At 39.7% G+C, this 11,764-nt stretch overlaps 1 protein-coding gene across 1 annotated transcript; it reads left to right on the top strand.

Annotated features, from left to right (window-relative positions):
- The first annotated feature begins 6,518 nt into the window (after positions 1–6,518).
- hpxa (hemopexin a) lies at positions 6,519–11,540 on the top strand. Its single transcript, XM_008432630.1, has 10 exons — positions 6,519–6,630; positions 7,001–7,077; positions 7,183–7,260; positions 7,399–7,556; positions 8,187–8,340; positions 8,483–8,695; positions 9,199–9,294; positions 9,871–9,998; positions 10,077–10,224; positions 11,120–11,540. Exons 1-10 carry the CDS (start codon positions 6,572–6,574, stop codon positions 11,347–11,349), a joined length of 1,341 nt encoding a protein of 446 aa, XP_008430852.1. The 5' UTR covers positions 6,519–6,571; the 3' UTR covers positions 11,350–11,540.
- The last annotated feature ends 224 nt before the right edge of the window (positions 11,541–11,764 follow it).

Genomic DNA, 11,764 nt, shown 5'->3' with positions numbered 1-11,764 from the left:
ATGGGAGGAAACGCAGGAACCATACGCTGCTAATTATCTGTTTGATTATTTAATCACCTTTATGAAAACAGGAGATTGTTTTTGTTCATGCAGGTGTGTGTTAGCACAATGTCACCAGCAGCTGAGTTTAGAGAAGCAATTGTTTTCATTCATCATTCTGGGAAAGATTAGGAACCCATTTCCAAAGTATCTAAAGTTCACCATGTAAGTACCGGTAGTGTGAGGTTTTTTTGGCAGGAGATGCACCAATGAGTCACCAGGTTGCAGTTGACCCGTTTTTCCCCCCCTTTATTGGCTCTGATAGCCAAGAAAAACAGCTGCCATCTTTTTATTGGTCTAAAGAACATTATCAAACCACTTTTTATGCAACTTACCATGGGATCATGTTATTTGATGGTGATGATTCTGTAGTTTCTTCACTCTGTGTGGATTTCAAAACTGCTACCTCTCAGTCCTTTCATGAGTACTAATGCTTAATTTAAAAAATCGGATTAGACATCAAACAAGACTGGAAATGGGGTCTTGGGTAGGAAAAGCCTTATTGGTGCATCTCTCGTTTTTTAAAACCATTTAAGATAATTGCGATCATTTCAGGAATTGGTATTATAGCAAATTTTGACATCAATCCACCTATTTTTCCTGAATATATTTTAAATATTTTCTTGTGCAACTCTTAGATTTTTCTGTATGTAATATTCAGAGATTTACAAAAGACCTGAGATTAACGAGGCTTATTTCTAACAATGTTCATGTGAAATGTTGGAAAAACAACCACGGCTTCTTAGAAGTTAGTCCATGCATCTGTAATGAGCAGATCTGAGCTAATGCTCTGAATTATTTCAACTCATTGATAATTCACATCACAGAGGAAATTGAAAATGTAAGTCAAGCATCAAAGTCAACTCAGCTGCTTGAAGTTCAGTGAAAAACAAACAAAAAAGCATTTTACTGATTTCTGCTGCTGCACATGTGCCTTCAGATTTGGGTTTTAGGAAGTTTTATTATTGTAATTTCACAAGTTTCTTGTACAATATTAAGTACCACCTTCCAATCATTTAAACCTGGAGGAAAATCACTGTAAAACATTTTTTTGCTAATTCTGTACATCTTAATCTCTCTAAATAGACATTTGCTTTTCTTTAAATGTGAAAACAAACTTTTTGTTTGTCGTCAATATGAGAGCAACAGTTCCCCCTGGTGGATGCTAGTGGTAATACACAGACATCTGTTAACTTATTGAAGCAACATATTCATCTCCTTAAATACAAATAAAAACACAATTTCCACAAGAAAACTGAAGTATTATTATTGATTTCATCCTGTACGAGGGTTTGCATTTCCCTAAGACGTAAGACTTACATCTCTAAAGGCAAATCTAATGAAATTAGAGTTAAATGACCAATCATTTTACAGCAATAAGCACCTGAAATTGAATTAACATTTTTGAAATAATGCTATAGAATTGCATTTGAGAGTATGAGATGATTTGAGTGCAAATGTAAAGATCTAATAAAGTATTTTTAGGACTGAAATAAATTTGAGGAGTAAATTGATGTAATTTATGTACTTTAATTTCAGTTTCAAAGTTTAAATGTTTTCTATTGTTATTTGTGTGTCAGTATTCCTGTTTTAGGCCCATTTGTGTCTCTAACTTAAAATGACACATCTATCCAACCTTTTTCCACTGGGTTTTATATCGTCTGTATTTACAAAAAGTAGGTTTTTAACACTTAGCAAAGAGTAACTCCAGTAGGTTTCCGCCTGGCAGGTCAGATGTTGTTCTTTGTCTGAACAATCTTCCACAAACATCTACGTTTGATCATTCTGACTTAGTGTAAGTGGGTTCACTCTTCACCTGACTCATCTTCCTCCCCGTTTGGACTTTGGCCCAGCATGTTGAACCCTTCATCCAAAACCCAATTCTCTGACAATACGAACTCATTTGAACCATGTCCCTGTTACATAATGTTATTGGGAACTTTGTTTTTCACCAGCAGAAAGATGCCGACGCTAACAAACACAATTTTGTCACTGATATGATTGAAAAAATCATATCAGTCTTTAAACCAAAGTGTGTTTGTGAAACTTGTGTGTCAGAGGATGACAAACATGTATGCACCATGACACTATTAGGGCTGCAAAAAACAACAACAATCAAGTTCTATTATGTAGAGCAATAAACTGGTTCAGATCAGTTTATCTCACTGCACAGGATTGGTGTAGGATTTATGCTTTGAGACTGAGATGGCCATAGAAGAATGCTGGCTTTTGTGTCCAAACGTCCAGGGAATAATTTAAGATGATACTCAAGACAAACATGAGGAAACAGACTGGTCTGGATAATGGGATTCATTTAGGTGAAGGTGAAGAGGCTGGAGGATGTTGACCAAGGAAAGTCGTGCAAAGGTGCTGGAGGTCAGCCAGGAGCTGGCAGAGTCCAACACAGACAGTTTCTAGAGATGTAATTGAAGACCAGGACCTGGAGCTTCAGAGCCAGACGAGCCCTTCTGTGGGAGGAGAAAGGGCCAATCCTTACGTCACCCAGGGGAACGCAAAGCACTGGATGGACTCTAGAGTCGAGAGCAAAGGTGTCAAACTCCAGTCCTGGAGGACCACTGCCCTGCAAAGTTTAGATGTGCCTCTGCTGCACCACACCTGAATAGAGTAATTAGGTCTGATCTACACAAGGAGGAGGTAATTAAGCCATTTCATTCCAGTGTTTTGTACCTGTGGCACATCTAAAAACTGCAGGACAGCGGTCCTTGAGAACTGGAGTTTGACACCTCTGGTCTAGAGTATCGTGTTGATGTCTGGCAATCAGTGGACCAGTCTTTGGTAGTTGCCAAAAGTACAGAACTTGGCTTCAAGAGTTGTGTCAAGAGTAAAGTTTGGTGCAGAGAGGACTATGATGTCAGGACATTTTTCATGAGTTGCTTTTGACCTCAATTCTTGAGTATGTGAAGACATTTTGGACAGTTTCTTGTAGATCTCCTGTATTTTGTGGAAACAGTTTGAGGATGGACTCTCCGTGTTTCATCAAGGCCCATAAAACCATAAATGAATAAGTTCCCTGGTATCCACAGAATCCTGACCTCAACCGGCTGTGACACATTTTTAATGAGTAACAGTGAGACAGCTAGATTGTCCAACATCAGTGCCTTATCTCACAAATACAATTTTGAAAAATGAGTCAAATATTTCACTAAACATACTTTTGAACTTTGTTTAAAAGTCAAACCTAAACCCATTTATCCATATTACATCCTCTGGATAAAGAATGGAGAGTCTCTCAAATTCATTCATGTATGAAGACACATGACCTGATCATTTTTTGCAATGCTATTTGTTTTTTTAGATCACTATAACAATTATTGTTTATTTTTTATGATTTGGGGGATTGTTTCACTTGGTTTTCTCTAAGGTTTATTCTTACAGAAGTGTTTCAGAGGTTTCTACCCTTAGATAAATTCCTCACTGTGTCTTCATAAGTCTTTTCAAATGTGAAGAAATACAAAATATAAAATGCTTTCCCAAAACAAATCTCAAACAAAAATTAAAGATTGTCTGAATCCATGAGCAGAGCAAAGAGAAAACCTTTGACATGCTGTCAAAAGTACGTGGACGACGTGACTCAGTTTTGTTTTTCCTCAGTCAAGGTTGAGGCCCCAAACATGACTGTGTGCTAATTTCTATGGGGCCCTGTTGCTCAACATTAACTCACTTTGTTTGCAAAGCTTTTGTCTACTTGAACGAGGTCACACAAAACAAGCAGCAAACCCTTTTTGTTTAATGCTAAAGAGAAGATATTAAAAACTGAAGAAGATGCAAGAAAGCCAAGTTTTTACTGAGCATAAATGTAACCAGAAGTTGAGGCTGAAGCAACTGATATGGGGGATCCAGAAAAACACTGTGAAGGGTTTAATGATGTTGTCTGAAAAATTTAGATTGCGGGTAACAGGTCGTTTGAAAGTGATCGAAAGTAATTTCTATGTTCTGCTGCTCATGCTTGTGTGGATTCTCCCAGGTTTTCCACCTTCTTCCAAAAAGCTAAAGGCATGTAAACATAACAAATTGTCTTATCACCACTCGACCCGTTGGTGGGACTGATGACCTGTCCAGTGTCCAGCGTCTAGTTGTCTCAACTTCTAGCGTATGAGAGTTCACTACTTGAGGGTTAAGTTGTCCTCTACTCAACTGACTCTGAGGTATTAGGTCCAAGTTGTACTGTTGTGTCTTCATCCAACCAACCATCTACCCCCTATGCTGACTGAAGAAGCTCATCATCATCTCCAGATTCATGGACCCTGGCATCGTCTCTAGATCCTTCATGTCCAGTGTCTCATCATCATCATCATCATCATCATCATCATCATCATCATCATCATCATCATCATCATCATCATCATCATCATCATCATCATCATCATCATCATCNTCATCATCATCATCATCATCATCATCATCATCATCATCATCATCATCATCATCATCATCATCATCATCATCATCATCATCATCATCATCATCATCAGCAGCAGCAGCAGCAGCAGCAGCAGCAGCAGCAGCAGCAGCAGCAGCAGCAGCATTATCCATCTGCAGTGTGAAACTCCAATGTTTTCATTTTCTGCATCACCCGGAGTGTCTCTTATCGTTTTCTTTATCTTTGGCACATCCTCCACCCTAATCGTCTTCTTCTTCTTCTTCTTGCCATGATTCTGTCTGTCTCCTGCCTGCATGTGGATCCTAAACCATCTCCGTAAATCACAGTTTTATCATTCAACCCAGTGTCAACATACAGCATCATTAAACAACAGTGTCACGACACTCTGATGTTTGATTTGAAGTTCTTCAGGAAGAATTAAAAAGTAATAAAGACAATCCTACTAAAATGCATTGCAAAACTGTTTTGGAGCCAGGCACCAGACATGAACTATGAACTCTCGAGAGGCTCCTTGAGGAAATGTTGCCTTTCATTCAGTTGCCCTGGGTCAGTCCGAAAAAGCGAGGCTGCAATGTAGCGCTATCAGCCCAACACCGGCTGGCAAGGCGGGTGAAGCGTCTTGCCAAAGGACACAAATGGGCGGGTGGACCAGAAATCAAACCGGAAATCAAACCAGTGATTCACCGATTGCAGGGTGAACTCCTACATTTCCACCACTGCCCCCACATCAAGAATCTGCTTTGGAATAACTCCATAAATTGAAGCTACCTATAATCTATTGATTCATTTTACAGAGAAGATTTCTCGAATATTTTAGTATAACAATAAATATGAAGTTACTAAAGATAAACATTTTCATTTTTTATGTGGAGGACCAATCAACAGAGCAAAATTAATCCACTGATAACATATGAAGAAGTCAATACACAATTGTAAGTTAATGTTCACCGCAGCGTCATTGCACCACACTTTGTTGAGAGGTCTGTAAAGTGCAGCTATCAGCGTTTTTTATTTATCTTATGAGGACAGCTGGGTTAGTTACCTCCTGGACCAGAGTCGGACCTGTTCTGGCCAGAACTTTGGCCAGACCTCTGGAAAGTTCTAGAAGAAAAAAACATGTTTTAAGTCTTGCTTTTGTTTCATCTTACAAAAAAATCTGTCTTTCTTACTTTGCATTCAACACAAAAGAAAAAGAAGAAAATATTTTTCCAGGTCATTTTTTCTTGTTTAGGTACTGAAAGGCAAATGAAAAAAAATATTTCTCTGTTTGTTTTTTTTCTTCTCATCCAGCATGCAAGAAAAGAGAAACACATTTTAGTTTTTTTTAAAGTAAAATAATAACAGAAATACCTTTTTCTCTTGCCGTTTACTAAAGCAAGACAAAATGCTTTAAAAAAAAAAAAATTTCTTTCCCCGTGTGTTGGATGAGAAAAAGCACTTAAAAAAAGACAAAGAAAAATCTGATTTTTTTTGCCCTTCAGGATTTAAACTAAAACAAAGTACAAGACTTAAACACTTTTCTTTTCCACTCTGTTGCAGTAGAAATGAAAGAAATGTTGTTTTTTTTCTATAGTCAGAAGTACTTAATAGAAAAACACATTTGATCAAATTTGCACATTGCAACATTTTCTCCCATTGAAAGCAAAAATGCTCCACAAGTTAAAAAATAAAATAAAATCTTGACAGTATTTCAATTTAGATATTTTTTATACATTCACATGACTAAATAGGGACTAAAGAAATTGGTCAGACTCTGTGAAAATTGTTTTTTCACAGAGTCTGCATTTTATTACCCTATTGTAATAAAATGCATCTGAAAATAGAGTCGACTAAGATAAGGTTTCACATAAAATAATCATCTATTGACTGGAGTTTTGTGGTGCAAACTCTCTGAATCTCTGCAGAGGTGGGATCGAGGACTCAGGGTCACAACACCAGGGAACACAAAACGCTGTGGGCGTCTTTCACAAACCCACGGCTTCTGCACATTGTCCCTCACCGCCCCCCTCCCTTTGGCGCCTGTCGTCATGACACCCACGTGAACTTGGCTGCAATATAAGCAGATGCTGGAGCTGCAGCCGGTACCTTTTGCCCAGGTCTTCAGCCTACTGGACCAGAGGACAAGTCGTCATGAAGCTGCTGCCCCATATTCTGTTGATGTGCCTGGCTCTTGCTCTGGCATGGGCCCAGTAAGTAGCCTCGATTTTAACCTAATTAAACAATCAGGAAGTTTGGGAATGTTGAAATTTTTCTACTTTTCATGCAACTGCAAGCTCATTATGTAATCCATGTTTGACAAAAACTTGAGCTGTGCTCTGCTGTTTATGTCTCCCAAAGTCAATTTAGAAAATCAAATATTTATATATTTAAATGAATGGTAAACTTTACCTGCTATCTGTTGCATCTGTTACAATAATTAAATCAGCCTATTACTATATTTATTATTTACAGGTCCACCTTTGTCAAGTTTAAATAAAATCCTGAATGTATAATCAAACGAATATGATGGAAACAATGAGAAATTCTGAAAAGCCAAGTTTCTTTTTCGCTTTTTCACAGGGATAAACACCAAGGCCAGCATGGACGCCCAGACCAACATGTACGCCCAGGCCAACACGGAGACCAGCACCATGCAGGTGAGTTTACAAAAAGAATACTTTTTGAGAGATAAGGAAATCTGCATATCTTCAGAGCAAAATCCTCCTCCTGTCATTTTACCGTCGCATTCTCATGTCCTGCAGCTGTCCTCGACCGCTGCAAGGGCCTTGAAATGGACGCAGTCGCAGAAAACGAGGAGGGGATTCCCTACTTTTTCAAAGGTGGGTCCCGTTATAGTGAACATTTGGGGACTCTAACTCCTTTTTCCTGGTACAAAACACACAAGAAGCCTCAAAAGATATGGGAGGCAACAAGTGTGTTTATCAGTGTAAAGACTCTGTGTTTGTTTTTGCTGACAGGCGACCACTTGTTCAAGGGCTTCCATGGGAAGGCCGAGCTGTCAAACAAGTCTTTCGCTGAGTTGGACGACCACCACCATCTGGGCCATGTAGACGCTGCCTTCCGCATGCACTTTGAGGACGATCCCACACACCACAACCACATGTTCTTCTTCCTGGTACGCTCCGGCAAAAGAGCTCGAGGTTTTGTTGAGTTTGCACCAGAAACAAAAACAGAAAAGTGCAGCAAAGTATGAAGGTCTGGATTTGAATTCAGAAATAGTAATAATTTGAGGATAAAGTCATATGAAAACAATGGAGAAGTAGTGCAAAAAATATATATATTCTGACTTTGTTCTCACCTTGTTTCTACTTAGCTCTCATATTATTATGACTTCTTTTTCTTGCAGAACTTTATTTTTATATTACCACGACTTTCTTTCTCATAATACTATGACTTTATTCTAATATTATCATATTTTCATGACTTTATTCGGATATTATTTCAAATTTAGTCTTATTCAACTTTATTCTCATCGTTTTGACTTTATTGCCACAATTTGACTTCATTCTCGCAATATTATGACTTGATTTTTGTAACTTTATTTTTCCTTAGTACGGCCCAAATACTCCGTCGTACAAAATCAATTTTGTATGACCTGAGCAGACAAATTCTGAAAATGAATTGCAGAGTCTCACAGAGACACATTGTGAAGTTCCTGGAAGAGAATGTGATGATCTGTGCAGCTGAATGTGACGATCTGTGCAGCTGATCTGTGCAGCTGAATGTGATGATCTGTCTCACACAGGACAACAAGGTGTTCAGATATTTCCAGCACAAGCTGGTGGTCGGCTACCCCAAGGACATCTCCGAGGTCTTCCCTGGAATCCCGAACCACCTGGATGCGGCCGTGGAGTGCCCCAAGTCAGAGTGTGGCAAAGACTCTGTGATCTTCTTCAAGGGTTAGTTAGCGCGCACATTTGGTGGTCTAGTTCTAATCGGACAACATCTCTGATTGAGAAAAAAAAGTGTCATTTTGAGTCATTTCATATCTCCAACTTTTGCAAATTTTGTGCTTATTTGGTTTTTTCTTTTTCTCCGCAGGCGACGAGATCTTCCACTTTAACGTGAAAACCAAGGCTGTGGAGAAGAAAGAGTTTGAGTCCATGCCGAACTGCACGTCGGCCTTCCGCTTCACGGAGCACTACTACTGCTTCCACGGACACCAGTTCTCCAAGTTCGACCCGAAGACCGGCGAGGTGCACGGGAGGTACCCCAAAGAGGCCCGCGACTACTTCATGAGGTGCTCCAAGTTCAGTAAGTGGAGAACAGACGGCTGCAGGGAAATGCAAAGCTAAGTGTGAGCTGGTGACTTGAAGATGAAACTGGTAAACGTAGATCAAACATTCTGAGTAGATGTGATTTGGTAAACCTTCGTTTGGATGGCAGCAAAGTGGTTTCATTCTGATGCTTTCTACATGTTTGCATTGGAAATATGTCTGGAACACAGACTATATGCTAGCTGTATTAATAACATTAATTTGGTTTGTGGAAAATCCACAGCAACAGCCAATAAAGAGTTAAATGAGACATAAAACATGAAAAATAAAAAGTGACTTACAAGATCAGCACATCTCTTTCTTTAATAAGAAATGAGAAAAACAGAATAGGTCAAACTTGACATCTTCAATCTAGACTTCAAAATACCACAAACTGGCTCTGGCCTGGAAAGCCTTAATCAGTGCATCTGTGGTTTGAAGTAGAAGGGAAACGTGTCGGCTTTAAGTCCAGCTGTAAAAAGTGATATTTCACTTGTTCAGGGGAAAACGGCGACCACCTGGAGAGAGAGCGCTGCAGCCGCGTTCACCTGGACGCCATCACTTCTGACGATGCCGGGAACATTTACGCATTCAGAGGTGAGACATGGCGGCCAAATATTCATCCTGTCATCTGCGGTTTTAGTTTTTGCATTTCTTTTTCTTTTCCCATCACATCGATGACGGATGACTACGCTTGTTCTTTTGTCACAATTCAGGCAGAAGTCATTCAGCTCTTGATAAGGTCCAAAGGTTTAGGCACAAGAAATGTACAAATTTCCCAATTTAAGTGAAGCGATAAACACAAATCTTTACATCTTTATGTTGAAAATAAAGGATCAAGATTATTATTATTATTATTTATTGATAAGCAGAATTATAAATATGACCTACATGTGTTAAATTTCATTGTACGGCTTAAGAAAACAGCCAGAGATTGTCATGAGTGACTGTTGCTGGTGCCACAAATATAAATTAAATGTGATATTAACCTCCATGGCTGCAAAGAGAAGGATAAGTCGCATTGGTAAATGTCAAAATTGAACTGGAAGGCGGTATATATATATATATATATATATATATATATATATATATCAATTTTTAGATAATCTCCTTGTTTATCAGCGTTACCATTTCCAACTTCTCCAAGCGAGTCCTTTTTTTTTTTCTCCGCAGGCCACCATTTTATCCGTAAAGACAACAATGACACGCTGACCTCAAACACCACCGAGAGCGCCTTCAAGGAGCTGCACAGCGAGGTTGACGCAGTTTTCTCCTACCAGGACCATCTCTACATGATCAAGGTAACGCGACACCGCCGTGTTCAAACACGGTCATCTGGAGAACATGGAGAACTCACTTCCTCTCTTCCTCCCGTTCAGGACAACCAATTGTTCGTTTACAAAGTCGGCGAGCCTCACACCCACCTCGCCGGTTACCCCAAGCCTGTGAAAGCAGAGCTGGGCATCGAGGGCCCCATCAACGCCGCCTTCGTCTGCCAAGATCATCACATTGTTCACATCATCAAAGGTGAGACCACAATCGAAGCCGGACCGTGAGAAACGACGGCTTTAAATGTTTAATTCTGATGTGTAAAGAGGTTTCGAAACACAGAGGTGAGTTTGAATCCTCTTCCTGGGGCGTGGCTGCTTTCGCCGCTCTTTAAAATGTTTATATTTGACACTGGAGTGGAAAAGAAAAGCCCTTCACCTTCAGCTAATGTTAATAGAGCTACATCTGAAAGCATTTAAGTCTATAATTCAATAATTACAATTATGAATGTGAAAGTATTCAAATTTAAAAAATATATGCAAATAATCAATTTGACTTTTTGCTTCAAGCAATTGATTGTTTTGGAATCATCAGATAAACATTAAATTAAAAGATGATTTTTATGTAAAAATTCCATCATTTTCCAGGTATATTTTTTCAGACTTTACGTCAAATTATAAAATATTACAGTTCGTTCACCAAGTTAATACTTACTGAGGTCACATAATTATATACGCAATATGTTATTATATAAATACATTTTAAGGTGCTTTAAATATGGCAGCTGAACAACCAGAAGCAGGAAGAAAAGAAAAGGAGGAAAAAAAGAAGGCAAGAAGAAAGGAAGGATAAAAGGTTAAAGTAATGAATGAAAGAAATGAGTTTAGGACACAAGAGGAGCAGTAAGGAAAGAAGGAATGGAAAATACAAAAATGGGAGAAAAGAAGGATGTAAACTAGGAAGAGGTAAAGAAAGAAATGACAGGCAACAAGAAATACTATGTTCTACTTCCATTTTTATCAGGCACTGAAGAATACCTAATCAATTCCCAGACGTGACCAAATCTCACTGGAGTTTCACATATGAATTAACGTCTGACGTCATGTCCTGTGTTTCCCTTCCCGCTGCTGCCCCCCCCCCGCCTCCCCCGCAGGTACGGACATCTACGACGTGAACCTGAGCGTCACCCCCCGCGTCCCCACCAACAAGCGCCCCATCTCCGTCCTGAGGAAGGTGGACGCCGCCATGTGCGGCCCCGACGGAGTCAAGGTGATCCGGGGAAGCCACTTCTACCACTTCGAGAGCGTCATGCAGTTCGTCGTCGCCAGGGCTCTGCCCGAGCAGCACCGAGTGTCTCTGGAGCTGTTCGGCTGCGACCACTGAGCCGCTTTCTGGGAAAGGACTGAGCGGACGCCGCGGGGCGTCACATGCAGCGGAACATGAAAAAAACAAAACAAAACAAAAAACCATACAGGTACTTACAACATCCGGCGGGCGAGAGACGACACGGTCTTTGCACGCAACTTGCTTCCCTTCTGTGTTTTACCTCGAAAATAAACCTCGACGTTTCTTAATAAGGGCCTCTGCTTTTCATGCTTTCTGTGGTCACATTCGGACTCGGTTTGTACAGAGTTGGGATGAATACAGACATTCATAGAGGTCATAGTCTCTCCTTTAACAGGTCCTCATACTTATATTTTATATGTTTACTTGCACCCCGTTTTTGTTTTGTCTGTAATTTTCAGTTAAACTTCCCAGAAAAATGTCAACAACGTCTTTGAGAAGCAAATCTGACCAA

The sequence above is a fragment of the Poecilia reticulata genome, linkage group LG2 (assembly GCF_000633615.1).
Source record: "Poecilia reticulata strain Guanapo linkage group LG2, Guppy_female_1.0+MT, whole genome shotgun sequence".
In the NCBI taxonomy this organism is placed as follows: Eukaryota; Metazoa; Chordata; class Actinopteri; order Cyprinodontiformes; family Poeciliidae; genus Poecilia; species Poecilia reticulata.
The sequence above is the reverse complement of the archived record's forward strand: the minus strand, read 5'-3'. Positions and strand labels throughout refer to the sequence as shown.